The sequence below is a fragment of the Centrocercus urophasianus genome, unplaced genomic scaffold (genome assembly GCF_019232065.1).
Source record: "Centrocercus urophasianus isolate 14NV4802_14NV808 unplaced genomic scaffold, USGS_Curo_1.0 seq_11, whole genome shotgun sequence".
Lineage (NCBI taxonomy): Eukaryota > Metazoa > Chordata > Aves > Galliformes > Phasianidae > Centrocercus > Centrocercus urophasianus.
In genome coordinates this window covers 19764292-19789019 of record NW_024884253.1, presented here as the reverse complement: position 1 = coordinate 19789019, position 24728 = coordinate 19764292, and the positions used below count along the sequence as shown (strand labels likewise).

At 41.9% G+C, this 24728-nt stretch overlaps 1 protein-coding gene across 6 annotated transcripts in view; it reads left to right on the top strand.

The window, feature by feature from the left end:
• VPS13B (vacuolar protein sorting 13 homolog B) overlaps positions 1 to 24208 on the top strand; it is a 417159-nt gene extending 392951 nt beyond the window's left edge. For all 6 annotated transcript variants that reach the window (XM_042834797.1, XM_042834830.1, XM_042834815.1 and 3 more), the window contains exons 57-62: positions 3546 to 3722; positions 4637 to 4807; positions 11332 to 11508; positions 13938 to 14040; positions 14669 to 14918; positions 22184 to 24208. In XM_042834797.1, the coding sequence (XP_042690731.1) occupies positions 3546 to 3722; positions 4637 to 4807; positions 11332 to 11508; positions 13938 to 14040; positions 14669 to 14918; positions 22184 to 22429 (1124 nt within the window). In that variant the 3' untranslated portion in view covers positions 22430 to 24208. The remainder of the gene's footprint in view (positions 1 to 3545; positions 3723 to 4636; positions 4808 to 11331; positions 11509 to 13937; positions 14041 to 14668; positions 14919 to 22183) is intronic.
• Positions 24209 to 24728: the final 520 nt, after the last annotated feature.

Sequence of the window (24728 nt, the reverse complement as noted above, 5' to 3'; positions counted from 1 at the left end):
TGTTTTACAGTCAAATCCCATAGTACAAAAGGGGAGATCTAGTTTCTTGCTAATTAGGAGTGAAACTGTGGCCAGTAGTAGTCCCCAGTGTGAATGTCTGCCCACAAGTGGATGGGAGTGGTGCTACCAGTGGTGATAGACTGCAGCGGGAAATTGGGGTTATACTGACTTTTCATCTGCAACATCCCAGGTGAGGCACATGTGCTAGTTACAGATTCCTGAGCCTGGTCTTGGTGTTTCCTCCTGCACAACTCTTACAGAGTGCAGCAGTGCACAGGCCACCCCTTGCTTTGGGCTCATGACAGCCTGAAATCGAAGAGATTTAAATACTAAGAAATAAGGTTTGCTTCAGGGTAACACCTGTTCAGGAAAGCAATATAAGTAAGCTTATATTTAGTTATTAATTAAATCCCTCTCAGCATTAAAACTAATGTGTATTTGGAAAGGAGTTACCATGATTAGAATGGTGGCTTTTGTGTGTGTCTGCTCGATGAGACAAAGCAACTGCTTTATTGCAAAGGGTTTGTCAAGCTTGTCATAAGGCTAACTGTGTCAACAAAATTAAAAAGAAAGAAAAATTCCAGTAGAAAGCACTATATAGTCTGCAGACTGAATCCTTTCCTCACTCTCAGGTGAATTACAGGTCTTGGATTGGATTCTTGTGGAAGAGGGCTTGCTCTGCTACATTTAAACCATGTTAATCTTCTGCAAGATGAGGAGATGTTTGGCACCCTTCTGCTTACCACTGTCCCATGCGTAAATTGTTGTAGCATCTGCACAAACAGCATTTTCACAAAGATGTGTGCCTCTACTCCCTGTGAGATACAGTCCTGTTTTACCTCCACGTGTGTGCAAGACCATTGCCACTGTGGGGCACGATTGGCCCCACAGTTTCTTAATGGGAATGTATCAGGCCGCACCGTGTGCTACAAAGGAGCAGTCAGGTTCAGGGTCTGGTAGGCAACGAATGGGACTGAAGAGCTCTACTCAAACATGCTGATTAGAATCATAGAATCATGGAATGGCTTAGGTTGGAAGGGATCTCAAAGATCATCTAGTTCCAACCCACCTGCCCCACTGACAAGCATTGCTTGTCTTAATTTAGTGCAACTTGCAATGGAAATCTCCCATCTATTCTAATTAAGTTAGCTTATATTTAAAAGTTATTAAAAATCTGTTTGAAAATATTACTGCTATCAACCACATCTAGTCCTATAATTGCCTACAAAGGAAATGCAGTGACTTTTTCCTAATGCAGTCATAATCCTTCCATATTAGTGGATATAATTACTAAGCATACTTTGGGAATTGGTAGCCTAACATGACACTGTATGTTTGCAGAGCAACACAGAATTTGTGAATTGAGCAATTAGTCCCAATTCATCATTTTTTTGTTCCCAACTTACTCCACTTCTCTTCCCTGGGTTGTGTTGTGCATGCTTACAATGGATAGCCATGACTTTTGCTCTCACTGCTGACCAAGGAGGGCCACTGCAAACTACACTGCTCTCCTGGGGCACTGCTTTCGCTGCTTCCCAAAACTGACAGCCCGCAGGCTGGGACCAGGTATAACAACCCATCCCTGCAACACAGGCAGCCCCTCAGCTTTGCAATCAAGCCATTTCACTCCTGGTTTTATTATGGCTTTCCTGGAATTCTGGCTGGCCAAGCAGGTGTGTGGAACTGGCGTGGGAGTGCTGCTCAGCTGTTGCAGGCATTACCTCGCTGTGTCCTGCAGCTCCCTCCCATCACTTCGCACCATCCCATCACTGCTTTGAGTGACAGGTGAGTAGTCAGGCACTGCTGTCCTGTCAAGCCTGCCTCAGCCGGAGGGATCAAGCTGCAACAGTGTCACCTTGGAGTATGAAGCAACTGCTTCAGGAATGCCAAAAGGATTTAAAAATAATGAGATGCATCTGGCTGTAAGGGATTATTGCAACATTATTGATCAGAAAAAGCAGAAAGAGCATCTTTTCCATCCGTACATGCCTCCCCGCCCCTCCAGCTTTTCATCACTTCACACAGTGGCAAGCATAATTTGTTAAAAATATGACACGGAGGGAGTAGCAGGCCCGGCCTGCAGCGCTGGCTTCCTCTGTGTCCCCAGCGGCGTGGGCTGCCAGTGGGACGGGATGCTGCTGGGCCGGCGGGCCTGAGCGCTCGGGGCCACTCCGCTCGTCCGGCTGCCAGCAGTTCTTGTTTTTTGTTTTCATAGCACATCCCACCCACTCCCTTATGTCCAACGCGATTCCCACTTTTTATGCTGCTTGTACTGGAGCTCTCAACCTGCCAGGGCTGAAATGTGGGACAGATTCAACAAGAATAATAGATTTTCCGGGAGCTTAGAATGATAGTATGAGATTAATTCATTTCATATGAGTAACATTTTCTCTTCTGTTGAGTTTCATGATTCAGCCTTCCACAGGAGTGACTGGGAGGGGTTACTAGCAAACAAGGAAAGCATCTGGATAGCAGGAGTGTGCGGTGACGGGATGGGAATGAGGAGGGCAGTGCAGATCAAGGGCCCTCGGCGGGAGAGCAGGAGGCGATTCTGTCTGTCCATCAGCCGTCTGTCCCCATCGTGCCTCATGTGGCTCTGACAGTGCTAGCTTGAAATTCTTGATGCTGAGGCTCAAAGAGCGGGCAGTTCCTTTTTCATGTTTATTGCCGCCTTTGAATCACTCTCTCTGGACCACCAAAAAAAAAGTTTTGTAGCACTATTTCCCTAATAAATTCGCTGCCAGCCAGCCTGAGAAAGACAGGACCTGCAAGCAGCTTTCCAGCAAGGCTCGCACAGATTGCTGCATGCTTGGCCATTCAGCAAGCTGCTGGCAACCTTGCATTTATATAGGAAACCAGATCCGCAGATACCTCTCATGGGATATGCGTAGGGAATACTCCCCTATGAGTAACCTAATCAGCATGTAGATGTCATTGCTGTTTACACAACTGTACTGAGAAAAAGACATTTCTCTGGCTTTCACGATGCTTTGAAAGAAACTGATCAGCTTAGAAAAGTTGGGGTGGATTTAAAATAACTTCTTAAGCACTTGTCAAAAATCTGCATCCCCTTTCCTAACACTCCATCAAGCAATTGACCTCCACACTCCTGTAACGCAGAACACTGAATCAGTGTAAACTCGCTGTCACAATTCTATCACATGAGGATGTGAAATCACGACACTGCCTTTACAGCGTATGGAACTGACTGAGCAATCTGAACTTTCAGTGCCGTCCCTCTGTAGCTGTGAGAATCCAGCATCCACCTCCCTAACACACTTTTAGCAGAAATACGGGAAGCTCCTGGAAGGAAGTCATTCTAAAGCTATTTGCAAGTTTGCCAAAAGGATTTCTTTGATTTACGAAGTATGAAAGATTGCCATTTTTGAATTTGTAGTGGATGAGTTATTTCCCGTGTTTTGCTCAAAGGAAGTTCATAATGCGATGAATTCTAGTGTGAAAAAGAGAATTAAGGAATAACCTTTTCACAACTGCTGCTTCTGCAGTTTCTGCAGGCATAACATTTGTCTTGTTTCTCCACACAGGCTGGGTTGTTGGATCTCTGGAAATCCTTGGGAGCCCAGCTAGTCTGGTGAGAAGCATAGGGAACGGCATAGCTGATTTCTTTAGGCTCCCATACGAAGGGCTGACCAGAGGCCCGGGAGCATTTGTCAGTGGTGTTTCCAGAGGAACAACATCATTTGTAAAACACATTTCCAAAGGTAATTCTTCTACTCTGACTCTCCTACTGCTGCTTTGTTGTCATGCACTGTTAAAGAATGTGTTAAAATTTTAAACAATATTGCTTGCAGCTTTATTTGGCTTTCTAGGCTGCAGCGAAATGCTGGGAGGGTAGCAAAGCTCATATATAACATCTTATGTATTAAACAGATCACTGCTTAACTACGGTGCGTAAGAATGTTTCAGAAACTTCAGAATTTTAAACCTCCCACTGGGAAACCCAGCTTGGCTCAGCCAGTATTTCATGTGATAACTTCAGAAATATCGAAGGTGTTCTGCACTTCTGCTAACCATCAGAAATCCTACACTGTGTTGCCTCATTGTATTTATTATTTCTTTAAAAGAAAGAAAGAAAAAAAAAAAGTAGATACAGTTGTCATAACTGTGTAAGTATGCGGATGGGTTTTGACAGAAGGGCAGAGCTGGATTTAAAACACAAGCAGCTTTTGTTTTGCAAAGTCTGTCTAAACAGTGCCATCGCGTGGCTTTGGGCAGCCGGCAGAGATGGCTGCAGCTGCTTGCTGGTGAGTCAGGCTCGCTCAGGAGACGTCCTTGCGGGCTCATTCTGTACATATTTGTTTGCCTTCCCATCGCCCCCCCTCTATTTAGGTTAGACTTATAGAAGTGTGGGACCTAGGGAGGGATGTTCGGATGAGTTGCTTTTCCCACTGGCTGGGCAAACCTGGTGAAGGCTAATGTAAAAGGCGTGATGTGGACCGTAGAAGCAGCGTGGTGATGCTTCACAAATAGTAAAGAATGTTACACATGGGCAACTTTTCAATTGACTTTGCTGTTCTGCTCGTAAGCACAGTATTTCAGCGAGGCAGTGAACAACTCCGTGTTTTAAATTAAAGCATTTTGATCCAGACCCAAATGTATATCTCTATGTATTTAGGTACACTGACGTCAATTACCAATCTGGCAACAAGTCTTGCTCGGAATATGGATAGGCTGTCGCTGGATGAGGAACATTACAACAGACAAGAAGAATGGAGAAGGCAGCTTCCAGAGAATCTGGGAGAAGGACTGAGACAAGGGCTCTCTCGTTTAGGCATTAGCCTTCTAGGTAACGTACCACTAAATATCAAGTTGAGTGATAATACTGTTTTCTGATTTGCTCATAAGCCTTTTCTACGGGTGTGTTATAATTGCACGTCTGCTGTTTTTCTGTGAAATAGTCACACTGCGTGTGTATGAGATATCATTTGTTTTTATCAAGGTTTAGTGACTTCGGTGTGTGATTTTTGCTGATAAAATAATTGCAGATATGAAACAAATTTGGACTCGCTTTCTTTGTGAAATATTTGCATCAGAACCTGATATAAATCTCAGAAAAAAATAGTATTCTGCCTTGGGCAGGGTGACTTGTAACTAAGTCAGCACAAAGACGTCATCACGCTGGTGTTTACTTTTCAGTGAGTTATAGGAATGCCTTCCGAAGCTGATTGTTTTTGATGCACTGTAGATATCGGGAATTCTCAGACTTGTTTGAAAACGACTTGAACTGAGCGCAGATGTGAAGTAAGCTTTGGTGAGGAATTCTGCTTTTACGGAGAGACCCAGATCATCCCGATTCAGTGTAACTGTGTTAATCAAGCAGCCAAGTGGTTTGATTAGAAGTGAAGATTGCCCCAGCCTTTTCAAAATAGTGCCTAAAAATTTGAAGACTAACCCGTATTAGAAAAGCCTCTGACAGGGGTTTTGCAGTACGGGGCTGGATTTTCTATGTTCCTTCTATTTGTCACACAGCAGAGGAATGCAGTGTTGTATTGTTTGGCAGACTTCCTCAGTGCGTCTTAAGGAGTATGAATCCCTTAGAGATCAAAGTGACCAAAAGCAGTCCAGTGCAAAAGGTTAGAAGAGCTGAAGCTTGAAGGGATTTGTCCTCTTTCCTAATCTTCAGTAGTGTACACAACTTCTAAATTTGCAACCGCAACCCTGAAAGCCCCAAAGAGGAAGTGGTAAAAATGTTACAAGTTTGGGTTAAGTTACTGGAAATTATTTTAAGCAATAAGGTTAGATGATGTGAAGCACTGTCATTTGATAATGCCTGTAAACTGGAAAGCGAGTGTCCTGGGAGAACTGCATGAAGGAGAAATTTTGTATATTAGTGACTACTTACCCAATAGTAAGCTGTTACTGGTGTTGCAAATCAAAGGCAGTTCAGAGGAGATTTTATTTTTCCTTCTTGTTTTATTGGGCTAAGGGCAGTCAGGTTGAGAAGGTGGATGAAAGATTATACTTTTAGAAGCACCATGACAGCCTGGTGTATGTGAGCTGGTGAAATGGTTTGGTGATTGTGGCTCAGTTATTAATAAGGCAGGAAGATAATGTGGTGGCTGTCCCCTTCGCCAACACACCAGAGCTCTTCAGAGCTAAAAGTGTAAGCCCAAACTGCAGAGCACAACCTATAAGTTTGGCTATATTAATGTAAAAGTTTCTGCTGTTCAGGAAAGCCGGGAAGCTGTGAAAACACATTCACAAATGTGCTATTCTGGTATAACGCGTTCCTGTGCACAAGGCTTTGGTTGTTTGCAGGAGGACATCAGAGTTTAGGAAATCAAGATTTACAATTCCAGTGTCCCTAATTTTCCTAAGAAATCAAACTTCTTATTAGAAACTTAGAACTGCATGTCAGCATTTTAAGAGAGCTCCTTTTTAAGCCAGGACCCTGCTCCTACTCCCACTGTTCCTATTTAGAAAGTCCTCACTGCTAAATACGTTTTCTTTTAGCAATGCAAGCAACTAAGCATTCAAAAAAATAACAAGGGTAACTGCATAACTACAGAATGGCAATTATGGGACCTGTCACTGAGGGAGGAGTCAGAAATATTTGAATGAATTTGTAATTTAAACTTGATTTTTTAAAAGACTGTATTCTCTCTGTACACAGCAGCACTCCTCTAAATGGCATCGAGACCTCAGTTATACTTAGACCTACGTTTCAGTTTTTACGAATGCATTAGAAAGCTGTTTCTGACCGTTTTGTTTAATGAATGCTATGCCTTCCCTCCAAAAACAGTTGTAGGCAAAGGGAGCTGCTGCTGTGCTGCTTCCTTTCACCGTGTTCCGAGTAAACATGAAAATGCTCACTGCAAAGACAACCAGGTTCTTCGTGCATAAGGAAACAAATTGGAGCTGCTCTGTTATATTCCTTCGCAAGCACGAAGAGTTCAGATCAGTACAGGAATGTAGAGAGCAAGACCCCCTGAACTGTAATTTCTATGACATTATAATTGTAACATGGAGAAGTGTAAAAAAGATTTATAGGAGAGTCAGAGTGCTGTTGCGTTTGCAGAAACCATCTGACTCATGCGAGCAGCTTAAAGAACTGCAAATGCAAATTTCATGCCTAGGCACTGACATGTAAGAGCACTCGGCTCACTGATACATTGTGGTATCCACACAGAATGAAGAGCTGCTTTTCTGATTTTTCCAAAAGTCTGGCTCATGGTGACCCCAATTCTGCAAAGCTCTTAAGCATGTGCTTAAGAGCTTTGCTGAATCGGGGCCAAAATTATGTACTCTTGTCTCCTCCTCAGTGCAAGTTGTTCCCAGTGGTACATTCTTAAGTGCTTTGTCCTGTCTCGTTTTAAATGACTCAAGCACTGTCAGGGTGTTGTTTGATTTGATTGTTATCTTTGGCTGGCTGTCTTCTTTGCTAGTTTGGGGGAGACTGCTGGGTCATTTTAGTCACATTCGTACATTAAAAGAAGCAAAAGCTCATGACACATGTTGGGTTTTTTCCTACTATACGATCAGACAAAAATACAGTGAAATCGTACATAAAATGTTTAGATGACAGGCACTCCCCACCAAGGAATTATCTTTTGTATTTTGCTTGACAGGGTCAAGCTTAAAATAATAAGCCAAGTGTAAAAGAGAATGTTGAAACGATGGGCCTTATTTTCAGCTACTGGTCCTAGTGAAAGTAACGTGGTGAAGTAGCTCCATAAGAAAGTCAGTCATTTCTGAATAACTGAAAAGGTGATAAATATTAGAAAAGAAAAACATCATTCACAATTTCAAAAGTGCTATTGAATGCTATTCACTTTTTAGGGAAGTAAATTCAGGTTTCTGTTATGAAGGGATGTTGTTGCTCTTACAGTGCCACGATCACCGAATCGAGGCTGCTTGACGTCTGCCTATCTACAAACTGAATTGTGAGAGCCACTAACCCTGCAAGTCTTGCTATTCCACACACCAGTTGTACATATACATGAACGTGAGCCAACGTCAGGTGCACTTTATTTTAGCTGTATTTCCATGTGATGTTACTTTCAGTATAACAGATTTGCGGAACCCAGAAGGACAATAGCAAAAAGAAAAGGAGCAGAAACACTTTCAGTTTTGGTAGCTTCCAGCCTCGTGGCAGGGCACGGCCAGTTTCTCCTGGTGAGGGACTGGGAATATTTCCAATTATTCCTTGCTCTGAGTTTGTTGCAAGGAAACTGAGCTTTGCTAAATTCTGTGAATTCTGTGAGCCATGTTTTTGCTACATTTACCAAATAACGTTTGTCAATCTGGGCAGGAACCAGTTACTGTCAGTAATCAAATTCGTCTTGAAGTAGTGCAGTGATATACTCTGAAATTTTGTAGTTATCGAAGTATCTCTTTTATGCTTACTGAGCAACATGTATTAACTAGAGTGCACCCCAGCTGATGCTTAGCAGATGTTACGGTGCTGCTGGAACTTCTTTGGTCCAGTAATGGAAGAATATGTTTTTGTTTTGTTGCTTTGGTGTTTAATTTTATTGAGGTTTTCTTTATACAGGCATAATGTGTGTGTACATATGTGGACATGCATATAAAATTGAATGCCTAGGGTAAGGAAGGGAAGAAGAATGGGGAACTGTTCCATAAAAGATAAAAATAAAAATAAAAAATAAGAATTGGAAAAAAAAGAAAGAATGAGTGAGAAACATTATAGAGAAAGGGCAGGGACAACAGGAGGACATTAGAACTGCCTTCAGACTGTGAGGGTGAGACTGGGAAAGGAGGAACCATGGGCATGTACCTCATGCTCTGCCTCCCTCGCACCCAACAGCAGCAAATGGGGAGAGACAGTCTGATGTAGGTCTGTCCAGCACGATGCTTTTTCCACTGACTTCACATTAGAAAAGGAGAAGCCCCATGGATACCACAGGACATCTGCGTCACCATTTCTGGAGCAAGGAAGGGCGCTGAGCCTCATGTGTGTGTTACCGCTGTCTCACTGCTGTTGGGGTTTGAGGTTGTTCAACCTTCAATTTATATATTTTTTTTTCCTTTTCTCACACAAGATGTGTGCAGGAAAGTTGCTGCACAGACCTGACTTCCCCACACACAAATGGTGGGACTGGCCACTCTTTATATTAAAGGAACACAGCTGTAGTTTGTTACATGATTTGTGGAAGTGACCACAGCACATGAATGAGTTGTCAGTGTGTTGTGGTTTGAGGTAAGAGACTACGAAGGGTGAGCAGAGAAGGAGGAGAATACTGTTGGCTGCACTTCTTGCAGGTAGGAAGACACAGCTTGCAAAAGGGTTTGAGTGCAGTGGCACCACAGATGAGCTCAGAATGTATGTAAATGGCTGAATAGCAGAAGGTGTGGAAGTACTGAAGAACAGGCTAATTAAGCTGTATATTATTTCGGGTACTGTATAAATAATCTTATATAACACAGTCACAGCAGTTTCCATTCTGTTTCCTTGTCCTCTGGGCCTAATTCCAGCTGAGAAGTGCCTGGAGCATACCACAGGTCCTTTGGAGTAGGCTCTTATTTATTATTACCTTATAACATTGCTCAAGTGTATTGCAGTAAATAATTTACTAGTGCTAGGACTTAGGTGGATTACGTTTAATAAGGCAATAACTTCTGTTCTGTTGCTGTGGGTGACCTCGATAGATGGGGTGAAGGAGGTCACAGGGTAATGTAATACTGCAACTTAGCAGAACACCAAGTATTGTTTCATCTCTTCCAATGCAACCCACTTATACAAAAGAAAAGACTGGACAAACAATCCCAATTGTGCAATGCGGTGTTGGATATTATTTTAGGCAAACAGCAGGAGCAGCTGGTAAGTGAAACTGAATTGAATTGAAAATTGTTATCACTTCCATGACTTAAAATTAAGGAGCTTTCATGACCTTTGTAAATGAAGAAGAGTAAATCAGCTGAACACTGAGCTTCGGCAAGTGATCTCAATAATAACAGAATATTGTATTAAAAGTAGAGCGGTGTTTTCTGGGGAAATAGTATACACTGATCAGCAAATGATGCACATACAGAAATTGGAAGTGATACCTCTAAGAAGAAAGGGAGGCTTTTATGGGGGATGCAAGTTGCGTGAATTGCCGATGGATAGTATTCTAGGGGCAGGGATCTGGGAAAATGTGTGCTGCTTCTCCTCCTCATCTTTATTTGGGCAGAACACCAGTGTACAGATATTAGTTCATGTTGTTCGAAGTCAGCAACTTCTTCGTTTATCCAGTAACAGTAACTGAAACCATCTGAACACTGGTTAGCGGCTAGCTGACTAGCATGTGTCATGCTGGTAAACATATGGGGCCAAATACCTCTGCTGTGCTTGTCAGAATCTGCGGAATCATGTCTGCATTTGCTTCCACATACAAAGCAATATCTTCAGAGGTGCTTTGTCGCAGTAGTAATGCCCAGTTCCCAAGGTGAGATGCCGTCCTGTCCTTTGATATTTGGTTTGATACTAAGAGCTAACCAAGGAGCCCACAAACTTGCTTTTCACTGAGCAAAGAACATTGGATCAGGCAAACCATCATTCAACTGATGTCACTTTGTCCAATCGTATTCTTAGTGATTTCCAAATAGCTTATCTATCAAAATTACAATAACTAGAGACATGTCTGTAGTTAAGTGGCTCAAGTAAACTAAAGATCAAAGAAATGTACCACCTCGCATACCTGTTTACATTTAGGAAGATTTAAGTTGGAGTTCTCTGTTGATACTAAAAGCTGGGAAGGTCACTGTGTCACTTGTAAAAGTTTGACCCATGCACATTAAAGTAAAATATGATCGTTTTCACAAAAAAGTAACAAAAAGTCTCAAAGTCTAATTCTGCTAATCTTAGTAATATATCACAAGTTGCATTAGCTTATGAACATTTCTGGCAGTGGAAGAGGATATAAAAATGATCTATTGAATACAGGCAGTTTTTATTCTCATGAAGTCTATCTCAGGCTTATGTGAAAATCTCATTTCCATAAGAACTAAAGTCTTCAAAAAATGGGTGGATTTTATTCCAAGCCCAGCATTTTCAGAACTGCTACACAGAATGAGCTAAATTGTACCAACTCAGCGGAAGCCTTTAGAGAAAGTAGTGGGATGGTGAAAATATATTTTCACATTAAGTGATCTGAATGTTTAAAAAAGTAAAATACCTCAAAACATTAAGAGAATATTTAACTTAAACTGAAGCTGAAGTATTTTTCAGTTAATTGGTTGCATGCTAAATAGCTGTGTAAGGTGGGTGGAGTACCATCTGAAATCCAAACAGCGTTCAGTTGCAGTGACACGATTGCTTCTTCTGGGATATTAATCTCCACTAACTTCTGGGGACTCTTGTTTTTTCAGGTGCAATTGCTGGCATTGTAGATCAGCCGATGCAGAATTTTCAGAGAGAGTCTGAGAGCCAAGCATCAGCAGGGCATAAAGCCAAAGGTGTTATCTCTGGTGTGGGAAAAGGCATTATGGGTGTCTTTACAAAGCCAATTGGAGGTGCAGCTGAACTTGTCTCCCAAACAGGATATGGTGAGTTTCTCTGTTTCCACCGTCTCCCTTTCAATTTTCATGAACAGATCTTTGAAATGCTCTTCAGATACAACTGGCTACATCTAATTACTCAGCTTGGAAGCTTAGAGAAGGAGTTAGAAGTGCCACATCGGTATAGTTACAAAAGTTGTACTCATTTCCTTAAAAAATCAAGTTGTGCTTCTCTCTTGTATTGCCAATCAGTCTTGTAAGGCCACAGAAACACAGAATGCAGAAAGCATGAAGTAATTGTTGGAATACACTGGGATTAGTTACAGAAACATATGTGCTTACAAAAGAGTTATTTACGTAAATGTAATCGAGCAACACTATGTCCAATTACAGCTTTATTTTGCGAGTGCTTTGATACAGCAAGGCAAGAGTTGGGTTATCTCTATACAGAGAGAGTTATGTTCTTGGAAGAATTTCCCCTTTATTTTGGAGAGCTGTGAGAAGACAGCCCTGTTTTTAGGCACGCGGGTAACCTTTTAACTGCCAGAGGTGGGCTGTTAGGCAAGACTTAGCGGCAGTCACGTTGAATGCTCTCACATTGAATGGTAGATGTTTCTGGACCACCAAGAACTGTCAAAGAAGAAAACACCAAAACGCACTGAGTTCTTTGCTTTCGGTATCATGAAATGAAAGCTGCTGGTCTGGATGTTTGAAAAGAGGTGGATTGTGGGGGGCAACTGGGGAAGAAAGGCAGGGAGATCTGTTGATACAAGGACAATGTGTCATTATATATGGGATAAATCTTGAAGATTTAGCTTTTAGCCACTAGCCACATTTTTATTTGTGATGTGTTACTTAGAATGCACGTAATTCTCCTAGAGCTCAAGTTCAGGACATTGTTTCCACACTTCCTATTACATTTAGAACTCATTCCTTGAAGTAATCTATTGAAAGGAATAATTATTTAATTACTGTCATTCTTTAAAATAATTGCCTTAACTTTATCTGCCTTGTAGGAGTATTAAGAATACCCATTGCCCTGAAATACACATCCAATAACTGTAAAGCCCACATCAGTAAAATCAAAACTTGTGTCTGTTATCATCTCACACTGTGTCCTTTTTGTTGACTGTGGAATTATTCTTTTTAGATTCAGAGCAGTCTTTATCAAGAAACTTGTAACAGTGGAAGGTCACTTCTCATTGCAGATATGGTACAGAACACATCATGTTTTCCATGAGCATGTGACAGAAGGAGTTAGCCAGGAAAAAACATCAAAACTGTATCAATAATAGCTGACAGTGCGTGAGAGGAAAACACGAGAGTTCAAGTAACTCTTACCCACAACTGGATTGGAAGTGGGACCGTGCCTCTTGGGGGGGACCAAGGGGTGGGGGACCACACAGAAATAAACACATGTTCTCTCTTTCTCCATCTGTAAATAACATTTTCACTCACATAATGCTGAGAACCTCGGTAAGCCAACTGTTACAACTGGGATGCTGCTTTTAAGTATTACCATCAACATGTGTGTTAAAAATTAAAGGGTTTTCTCAGTGCTGATGTTTTGTTTAAATTATTATCCATTGTGTAAAAAGGAACCTCTAAGTTATTGACACCCTTATGCAAAAAATGCCTTTTGCTTCAATAGAATGCTTAATTAGCCCCCAAAAAAACCCCAACTTTGTTTACTCAAAGAGTAACTTTGCTTTAAAACTTATGACTACTGCTTACTGCTTAGCCTACTTCCTGTCTTTCTTATTAAAATTTTTAGAACTAGTTAATTTGTGAATGTTTGGCAACCCTCTAATTCTCTTTCTGGTGACTGTACCTCATTTTTAAAAGACCACAAGCCCTCTGAAAGCATACATACTGTATCATCTTCAGCTTTGGATAGCCTATGTAGAACCCTCTTAAACTGCTTCTTCTAGTCTCCATTCTGTGTGAGATTAAGAAGCATTCACAATAAACCAGATGCACTGGGAGATTTCATAAATGTGTATGGATCTATGCTTAACAGACTAAGATTAAGTGACTGAACATACAGGACCTAGGCAAGCTTTCCTTCAAATTTGTACCGATTGTGGCACGTACATGGAAGTATTTTAATATTAACGAAGAAAATTAACAACAGTCTTTATTTTTTATACATAAACTATAAGAGGTATGTCCGATCCTTCTCTGGAATGATGGCTCTCAGGAGCATTATGTTTCTCTTAATTGCAAATGTATGGCAAATTTTTAGAACATGCGGTGTTTTGGTTTGTTGTTTTTTCTTTGAATCTTGCTAATGCAAGATCACGGGGGTTAAGTGCACAGCTCTTGCATTGTAGTATTTAATGAATTATCTTCCAGAGATGTGACATCACTTTGGATCTGCACTGCTTTATGAACTGCTTTTAACAGATGACATCACTACAACATGTAACTGTTCTGTAGCAAACAACTACTAAAAACCTTAAATTCTCTTACCACAGGTATTTTGCATGGAGCTGGACTTTCTCAGCTTCCCAAGCAGCGCTCTCATCCAAATGATCAACAAGTTGAGCAGGCTCCAAATAGCCACGTCAAATATGTCTGGTAAAATTATTTAGACACTTTCTCATTTTTACATCCACGTTGTTTATTAATAGGCTCTGGCCTGTGGTCAAGTCAACAGGCTGCTTCCCTAGGAAAGGCTGAGTTATGGCAGTTTGTTTAGGAACATTAAACACAAAGGTAGTGCATAGAAACCCAATCTGCAAATGATGGGCTGCTGATCTGCTTCCAGCTTTGGAACTACAGAGCTGATCTTTATTTAATGGCATTCAGTGAGCTCTTATTTATCATTGCGCTGAGCCCAAGAAAAATACTGCACATCTCCAGAAACAGCTGTTAGTGAAGATAGCTTTATTTTCTATGCTGAATTTGTAAGCCGCTTCTCAGGGTAATTTTTCTATTAGGATGGGAAATAGGCTGACCTAGCACGGTTATTAGGCCAACTTTGTATTGAATGATTAGGGAGTTTTGATAAATAACATTTTCACATTTATCCACTAAATCTTGAGTCTTACATTGTTCAGTAATGGAGATTTGGAACGTATTCCGTGGCTTATTTTCTATTTGTGGATGATAGCTACAGGCTTAAGAGCATTAGTGATCAAAAGAAGTCCTTGAGGGTCCAGTGCCTAACACTGACTACTTCTTTTTTTTTTCTTTGATAACACAGGAAAATGCTGCAATCTCTAGGGAAACCAGAGGTTCATATGGCCTTAGATGTCATGATTGTGAGTGGGTCAGGCCAGCAGCATGACGGCTGCTTGCTGCTCACCTCCGAGGTGCTCTTTGTGGTCAGTATCAGTGAAGACACGCAGCAGCAGGCCTTCCCTGTGACCGAAATCGATTGTCTGGAGGACGATCAGCAAAAAGACCTGCTGAAGGTGCAGCTGAAACAACAGAGAGTGCCGTGCGATTTGGAGGTAAAGGCTGAGTGATGTTTTCAGTCAAAGATAAAGTCACAGTGGTGGTGATGCTTTTGGCAGCAGGCACACTCAGCTTTGGGTTGAGAGACCAGAGGTTTAAGTGCCAAACCAGGGCACCCGTTGTTTTCACACACCTCATCATTGACTGTTGCCCTTTGGATAAAATGGACTTGGCTCTTCTGTCTGATTTAGTATCTGTGACAGCAATTTCCTGAGGGAAAAATAAGAGGAAGTATAGGCTGTTGGCAAGCACCACCTGGTTTCTGAAGAAGTTCTCATGCCTAGCTGCAGGTATGTGAGGTGCTTGTTTGCCAGTTAGTTGTGCCTACAAAGTCACAGCGAGAACAGCTACTTTCGTCATTCTGTGAATTCTGTTTTAACAGTTCAGTAATGCTTGATGCATCCTCCTTTCAGTGTGTTTCTTATCTCCCCACTTTCAGGAAAGTGCTTTTTCTTGGCTGCTAGCTGTGTTTAGTTCTTTAGATATTCCTTCTTCTGCAAATGCTATCTTTAAAAAAGACCAGTTCTCTTGCTGAGATTGGAGGCACCAAGTGTTTGCCAGAAAGAGCATAAATTCTTCATCTTCCTATTGAAAGATCTCTAGGCCATTTGAATACTGAGGTTTTGGATGAATTATCATATTTTAATGGTAGAAGAATGGTATATTTTTACACTTTCGGGAAACAATGTTTATTGTATTAAATTCTCAAGTGGAATCACATGATTCTATGATTTCAAAAGCAAACTTATATGTCCTGATTCTTGTTTTTTATAAAAGTATGTCAGGTAGTTAATACACTGCCATTCCAGGAATTTCTGTTTCAAAAATGCAAAAAGAATATACGTAAAATAACAGTTAGTATGAGGTGTGCCAAAAGTAAGAGAGGCTTCAGTGTGCTCAGCGAAATCCAAACTTTGCTGGTCACCAAAGAATTTTGCCATTGATTCCAGCAGAACAAGGACTTCATCTGTGTCGTGACAATACTTGGAATTTTTATGAAAGGCTTTTGAAATGCTGAATTCTCTTTTTGTTTATTGTCTTTCCAGTAATGTCAGTCTCACAGAGTGCTGTTGACTGAACTTGCCCTTTTGCATCATAGTGTTCCTTGAGGCATTACTTAAATTTGATGCAAGTGGCCAGAGCTCCACTTTTCTGTCCCTGAACACTGTGTGGTTGCTGGAGGCACCCATTCTACTGAATCCAGACCATCCTTCTCAGTCCAGAACTACTGTCCTGGAGGGAAGTTGATTTGTTCCCCCTCAGATTATTGATGCACTCAATTTAACCTAATCCTAACTTTAGCAACAGGCTGTATTTTTTTAATTGGGTAGTAGTAGCCGTGGTGGCTCTTGTCTTTATATTTGGTTATTCATGGGGTGAGGAGTAGGCTGCTGCTCTGTTGGGGGGATTGTCCAAAGATTGCTACAAGATGGTGATGCCTGTCTAGGAGGAGGAAAGGCAAAGGATTGGGAGTAATTCTAGTCCCCATAGCTGCTGCAGCTGGCACTATGTAGGACTGCTAGGCATAGAGGCTCATGTAAATGCTCCGCTCTACATGACGTGCACAGAATCCAACATTCCTACGTACACATGCTATTACACACCATTGAGTGACCTGCCTCGGAGAGGTACTGGACCAAGTACATGTTTCTTTCTTCAGCTGGGTATGTTTCTTTTCTTTTAGTGGATAAAAATACGGGACCTCCTACTCCAGTGGCATAGCAATGCCAGGAGCTGTAAGCCTTGAGCCACCCAGCCTCTGTGTACACAGTGTCTTCTGCTGACACAGACTGAGAGTGCAGTGAAAGGCAGTGAAAATGTATGGCATGATAAAAGCAGTAAAGAGTGCGTGTGCCCCAGAAGTGGAGCAAAGTCAATTCTGTAGAGCACTGGTGCTTATGGGAGCCAAGGCCTCCCCTTCAGCTGCTCAACAAGAGTGTGTAAAAAGGCTCTGTGAATATGATAAGGGAAAGCAAACTTAAGAGACGCACGCTACAGCTTGCAGGTAAGCAGCTTCATAGCTGCAGAGCGACATCTGAATAGATGTGACTCCCAGCTATTAGTGGTAGGCTGTCTTGCTGCAGCTGAAGTGCAGGCACTTCTCTACGTGACGACTTGGTGAAGACCAACATTTTTTGCTGAAAAATGCCCAGTTAGGTCTTCCAAAATATTATGGTTTTTGTGTGTATCTTATTGTCCACCCAAAATAATTGCCAGAAGTTTTGTTTCAGCTCTGCCCAAAACAGTTTCTCCCTTTGCCTCTCCTCAGCTTCTTGGAACTATTAGGAAACAAAACATGAGCTATTCTACAGCTGTAATCACCAGAGATGTTATAGAGCATATTTTGCCTCTTTCAGCAGTCGGTGTGCCTGATGGCTTGTTCGCCTCCACAGATATAACTTAATCCATCTGGCTAGGAATAACCTGGATGGAATCTTGAAAACTTTGGCACTGACAACATTGTTATTGAAAGGGAAGCATTAATTGTGCTTGCATTGTCTTCCAAAGTAATTGAGACACTGTGTGCTTCCAGACAGGCATCAAACTCTCTAAGAGCCTCCAATTCCAACTGCTCTTGATACAGTGGTCCGAGAGCGCCTAGGCAACACCAATGTTCACAAATCCATGGGACCCGATGGGATTCATCCACGGGTGCTGAGGGAGCTGGCAGAGGTGATTGCTGAACCGCTTTCTGTCATCTTTGAGAAGTCTTGGAGGACGGGGGAGGTGCCTGAAGACTGGAAGATAGCCAACGTCACCCCGGTCTTCAAAATAGGCAAGAAGGAAGACCCAGGCAATTATAGGCCAGTCAGCCTCACCTCTGTCCCTGGAAAGGTGATGGAACAGCTTGTATTGGATGTCATCTCCAGACAACTGGAAGAAGAGGAGGTTATCAGGAGTAGTCAGCACGGGTTCACAAGGGGGAGGTCGTGCTTGACCAACCTGGTAGCCTTCTATGATGTTGTCTCTGGCTGGGTGGATAGGGGGAAAGCAGTGGATGTAGTCTACCTTGATTTCAGCAAGGCATTTGATACCGTCCCCCACGACATCCTTATAACAAAGCTGAGGAAATGTGGGATAGATGAGTGGACAGTGAGGTGGGTTGAGAACTGGCTGACTGGCAGAGCACAGAGGGTCGTTGTTGGTGGTGCAGAGTCCAGTTGGAGACCTGTAAGCAGTGGTGTTCCTCAGGGGTCTGTACTGGGTCCGGTCTTGTTCAACATCTTCATCAATGACCTTGATGAGGGGATAATGGCCACCCTCAGCAAGTTTGCTGATGATACGAAGTTGGGAGGATTGGCTGACACGCCTGAAGGCTGTGTTGCCATTCAGCAAGACCTGGAAAGGCTGGAGAGCTGGGCAGAAAAAAACCGGATGAGGTTTAACAAAAGCAAGTGTAGAGTCTTGCATCTGGGGAGGAATAATTCCATGCACCAGTACAGGTTGGGGGATGACCTGCTGGAGGGGAGCTCTGCGGAGAGGGACCTGGGTGTCCTGGTGGACGACAGGTTGGCCATGAGCCAGCAGTGTGCCCTTGTGGCCAAAAAGGCCAATGGCTTACTAGGGTGCATTAAAAAGAGCGTGGCCAGCAGGTCGAGGGAGGTGATCCTCCCCCTCTACTCTGCCCTGGTAAGACCTCATCTGGAGTACTGTGTCCAGTTCTGGGCTCCCCAGTACAAAAAAGACAAGGATCTCTTGGAAAGAGTCCAGCGGAGGGCCACGAAGATGGTGAAGGGCCTGGAGCATCTCTCCTACGAGGAAAGGCTGAGTGAACTGGGTCTGTTCAGCCTTGAGAAAAGGAGACTGAGAGGGGACCTGATCCAGGTCTATAAATATCTAAGGTGTGGGGGGCAGAATGGCGAGGCCAGACTGTTTTCAGTGGTGAGTGGAGACAGGACAAGGGGAAACGGCTGGAAACTGCAGCATAGGAAGTTCTGCACAAATGTGCGCAAGAACTTCTTTACAGTGAGGTGACGGAGCACTGGAACAGGCTGCCCAGGGAGGTGGTGGAGTCTCCTTCTCTGGAGATGTTCAAGACCTGCCTGGATGCCTACCTGTGCGACCTGCTGTAGGGAACCTGCTTTGGCAGGGGGGTTGGACTCAATGGTCTCTGGAGGTCCCTTCCAACCCCTACAATTCTGTGATTCTGTGATTCAGTTCATTGCAGGCAGCAAAAATCGAAGGGCACTGGAATTTCAGATATTCCAGGATTTCTTTCTGATGTTCTGCAACAGGGTTTTCACACATGCTACCTGTATCATACTTGGAGCTGAAAAACACTCCATGGATTGTTAAAGAAGTTGTGAGAAGAAAAAAAAAACCTAAAATAACAGACCTTTTTACTCACTCTGCGTGCACAAAGCAGACCATAGTTGTTACACACACATCTGGACCACTACAACAAATATGCTGTAGCTACTGTAGATTTAGAACTGCTGTAGGATTATCCTTTATAAATCATAGTTGGAGGAATTTTAGGAAAAAAATTAAAGTTCTTAACTCAGAAAATGTGACCATCTAACCTTAAAGGTCGTGTGGTGTTTAAGATTCATCTAGCAGGTGCACTAAGCAACCCTTGTTCAAGTTTTGATTGGTTGAATGGTTTGGTTATTAACATTGCAGATTCTCAAAACAGTTGGTTAAGGAACTTAGTGACAGTGCTGGATCCCATTTAGGGGAGAAAAAAAAAGTTGAATAGCAGCAATTCCAAGTTTTTCTTGTTGTCTTGACAATATAAGCTAAATGGTAACTGGCTGGGCAAGCAGACAGTTACGGATGAGATCATCTGGAAGCAGGTAGGATCCCAGATACTCTGGCCAAGTACAGTTAATATTTCCTCCTGAATAATTATGCTATATTTGTGGGATGTGGCCTAGGTCTGAATGAATCAAAGAATCACAGACCAGTTTGGGTTGGAAGGGAGCTAGTTCCCAACCATGGGCACAGAAATGCATCTCACCAGACCAGGCTGCCCAGGGCCCTATCCAACCCAGCCTAGGACACCTCCAGGGACAGGCATCCACAGCTTCTCTGGGCAGCCTGTGCCAGCACCTCACCACCTTCATTGCAAAGAATTTCTTCCTTACATCTCATTGAAAATCTAGCTTCTTTTGTGAGGTTTGCTCCAAAAGTAATGCCTCCTATTTTATTATATTCAGCCATGACATCAGGGCAGATATTGGTGGTATGGCAGCAGAGGGGTGGTCTGACAAAATGGTGCCTGACTTGGAAGTGCCTATGGAGCAAAGGTGTAGAATTGAATTCCTTCATGCAGAAAAAATGGGCACCCTTTGACATTCATTGAGGGTCCTATGAATAATGGGTTCACCCAATTAGGTGAGTTGAATGCCAACACTATTTCCACCTGCTTTGATAACTTTTGTCTTTTGGTCAATGTGGAGTCAGAACTATAGTCTAGTTTGCATAGGTGCTGCTTCAGCATATGTCTCTCCTTTCAACTGGTAAAACAGATGGACTGCTGAGGTGCTTTTTCTGTAACGACAGACTGAAGCCATCATTCAGACATTCTCCATTGTTTGCCATGTATCCATCTGCTGCAGCAGCAGTCTGCCTTACGATTTTTTTCCCTCTCCCTTTAAGGAGAGTGTAGAGGAAACCACGCTTTCCTCTGCCCATTTCTTCATTTCCATTGTTTCTATACACAGGCTCGAACTTTGAGCTTCTGAGTTTGTTTGAGAGCCTGCTTCCTTTAGCATTTTTGTGGTGATGATTGAAAACAGGAGCGTTTCTGCTTGATGAGCAGTAAATTCTTCTCCAAAGGCATAGTTTTGTTTTTTGTTTTTGTTTTTGTTTTGTTTTTTAAAAAAGGCAAGGGACTGTTTTGATTTGAATGTGACAGCTGTCACTATCTATGAATCATATTAATTATTTTTTCAAGTAAGCAATGGTTTGTTTTAAATGAGCCCTGCAGTCCAAAGATGTGACAAGATATTGATCCTGGCTGTTAAACAGAATCCAATGGCACTGCTTGAAAATACCATCAAGGCATGTGTAAAACTTCCTGAAAGACAGGCTGAAGGCAGTAGTCTTTGAATCCTCAGCATGAAATCCAACAAAGACATTTTAAACCCTGTAGAAATGAAAATGGTCAGCAGTTCTCCAACTGTAATTAAGGAAGCATCAAAACCTATCCCTAGAATAGTGTCTGCCTTTCTGTTATTTTCACTATTTGGAAATAAGTTCTATTCTGAATTACTTTGATAATGACAACGCTGTAGCATCCATGGTAATATTTCTGAAATTTTTTTTTTTTTTTTTTCAACTAAGTCAGCTAGCTGGTGCCTGCTTGCATGTTCTCCCTTCTCAGTCTAGTCACAGTCATCTTCAATTTCTTTCTCTTCAGAGAAAAAAAAAGGACACAGCAGATTCTTCCAGGGCCAGATTTGCCCATGGCTTTTCATCTAATACCTAATCTGACTGAAACCACGTGGTAGATGCCACCTTTCTGTTGGTAGCCTTGGCTTTAGCTAGAGGTGCATCATTGTGACCTTCTTACTAGAACCTTGAACCTCAACATATTTCAGCCTACAAAAAGGGATTTCTTCAGAGTAGTCTCTCCAGATCACCTAGGAGAAGACACTTTGCATGAGGAGTTCTCCATAAATAACATGCCCAAACCACCTTTAGTGAAAATCTTTTCCAAAAAATTCTGTAATTCTGTGGATGCTTCTTTGGTTACCAGAGGCTGGTGGATGTATCTGGTCATACCTGGGAGGCAGCTTCTAGTTCTTACTCTGAATCGAGTGAGTGAAAGACTTAAACTTACTCAGTTTCCCAGAAACGACTGTGGGTTTTCAAACATTGTACTTTGTGAGAAAGTGTGAAAGTTTTGCTAATCAGAACTGCTATCTATCTGATAAACACTCCTGGGAGCTACTGGTGTTTTTCTAATAGGGCTTCAGGTATTTTTTCCTGTCTGCAAAGAGCTGGTCCATTGTAAAGATCTTCTCTTGAGCTAGGTGTGTTGGGTCCATCCCTGAAAATCTCCAAAGATTCTGCTTAGACTTTTCTATGGTGGAGCTAGAGCTTCTCAGGCAGAACTACTCAGAATAGCAAAGAGTAGGCCACCATCCAGTGACAGGAGGAATCTGCTGATTAAAATATCCATGAAACTACTGTAAGAGAGACCCTAGGGAAAAAGATTTTTAACTAGAGAAAATGATGTGGAAGTTACTGTCTTCACGACTAAGTTCAGTCACTGTCAATTACTCAGTAATGCCTTTATGTTATCTTATTTCAGGCAGACGGAGTTAGAGAGAGACTCTCAGAGCAGCAGTACAACCGCCTCGTGGAGTACGTCACAAAGACATCGTACCACCTCACCCCCAGCACCGCCACACTGCCAGCGCCGCAAGCCGTGGCTGCCGAGCACCTTCCAGCTGTAACCAAAACATATAACTACGTGGTTGATCCCCATTTTGCCCAAGTATTCATTAGCAAGTTCATAATGGTAAAAAATAAAGCCCTGAGGAAAGGATTTTATTAATAAATACTAGTAATATCTTACCATTTTGACATAACGCTTCCTATGCTGTAATGTGTCAAGGAAAGATGCATATAATTTTAGAGGAAGTAGGAGATAATAACCAGGTTAAGCTTTTCTAATCGTGACAGCATTCCTGCTCTGTAGCCAAGATGCTGGTGCTGGAAGGAAGGTGTTCTAGCAAATAAATAAAGTGAAAGGGAAAAGCCCTCGACTATATAGTTCGATCAAAATCCTTTTTCTTTCAGTAACCACAAATCGGGGACTAAGGAAAAATTGCATGCATGGAGACATTTTTGCCACACAAAACATATGTATCAATACATACTATATCATATTTTAGGGTCTGCCAGTTTCTGTTGTAAACCAGGTTTATAACTCAGCTGTAAAAACTTGCTCAAGGCTGAGCCTTTCCCCCCACACATGCACTGCCCCCAGCACGCACATCCTAAGGCAAAACATTTTCCCCCACTAAATCTGAAAAACCCAGCGTGGCTGTTTTAAGTTACTTAGTGACAGCTGGGTTTTAGCACCACTTTAACCTTAGAATAGCTTCCTTTATTTGACTGAAGTTTTGCAGGACATTAGTCCTTAATGTAAACTAGTGCCTTTGTGTGGTTTGGAGAACAAAACATGAACTACAGCATGAATTTATTTTTAAAACCATCTGTATACAGAAACTTTATTTCATCCACCATCAGATTTTCAGAACTTTCAATGTATATATGACACTGTGCGTTGTCTGGTCATTAGCTGGAAGCCAGTAACACGCAGTTCAAAAATTTATGAACCAGAGCTTAGCCTCCTTGAAATCAGCTAAGAATCTATGAGCTCCTAACATAGACGTGCAGGTGCTAAATGCAGCCTTGGTGGATCTTCCTTACTGCTGATCTGACACCACTACACATAGTACCAGTTTGCTTAACCCCTATTTTATGCTTATCACCTTTGAAGTGATAAAAATAGGGATACTTAAAAATAACAACCTTTCAGATATTATCTGTACTGAGGAAAATGAGATATTTTTTTTTTTCATTTTGGTCGGAAAGTAAGGACCCACAGGTTCCAATTACAGTGATTAATAGTTAACAATGCCATTGCAGTACACTTTTAAACACATGAAAACAAATGAGCTTTCTAAGTAAGTGCTGAAGTTTTACAGTTTGTACTAGAGAAGGAATCATTCTGGGCACAGTTAATTATTTTATAAACCAAATCTGTCTAGAGCAGCTTTATTTTTTAAAAAAAAAGATCTTACTTGGCTTTCAAATGTGCTTGTGACTTCTCTCCTCTTCTCCACATACTCACAGACATTCATTTTGTCTCAGGATTCCTGAACGTGGCCAGAATTAGAGGCAAGAACTGGAATAAAATCTGATCAACAGTTAGAGCAAATAGATACATGTTTGTTATTTAATACTTTCTATGCATACCGGATCTGACCAAATGCACAGTACCTACAAATGGAGTACTGGCAGTGTTTTTCTCATGAGGTCTTGTTAAATGTGATTTCTAAAAGCCGTGTCTCTCGTGTACTGAAAGACAGAAGCCTGAGTTGTCCTTCCTGAATGTGAAATAAGCCCGTTCCTTATCAACATTTCATACAGTGCTTTAATAATTTTGTCTTTGTTTTAATATCATTATTTAAAAAATGAATGTATATACACACACTTCATTCCTGAATATTTTGTGGAGATCGTTTAATACTTCTAATTTTGCATATTGATGCATAAATTGTAATATAGAGATTGTTTAAAGATAAATAAAGCTCTTCCTATAATAGTTGTTTCTGTGAGTTACTTGGCCATTCCGTTACAAGTGAAAGAATAGTCACCGTGTAGAACAATAATGATAAAGAAACACAAGCTTCACGTAGACCCCATTAGATTCCTGTTGGTCCCTGGCCTTTGTCATATACCAAAAAACACAATAGATCCTGACAATGCTTTGGAAGTAAAGAGCTGCTCATTACCTTGCCAAAACATGTGCTGAAATGTTTTACAGTTTTGTGACTGGCTGAATCAAAACAGCATTGCAGTCCCCATTTGAATTAGAGCAATCTGTTCATCTTACATGTGGCACAGAACCCAGCCGAGAGGACACAACCACACCTGTGAAGGATGAGGGATGGCAGCAGCTCAATTCCTAAAACTTCGTAGATTGCAGCCATTGTTTACGCTCTATTTGTGTTTTCTCCAGAATTATACTGTCTTGGAATAAACACTTGCTTAAATTACGCTCTTCTTCAGTGAAGTAAGTGAGCATCTTTACTGCATTAGGCAGGTTCCTTCTCCCCCTTCTG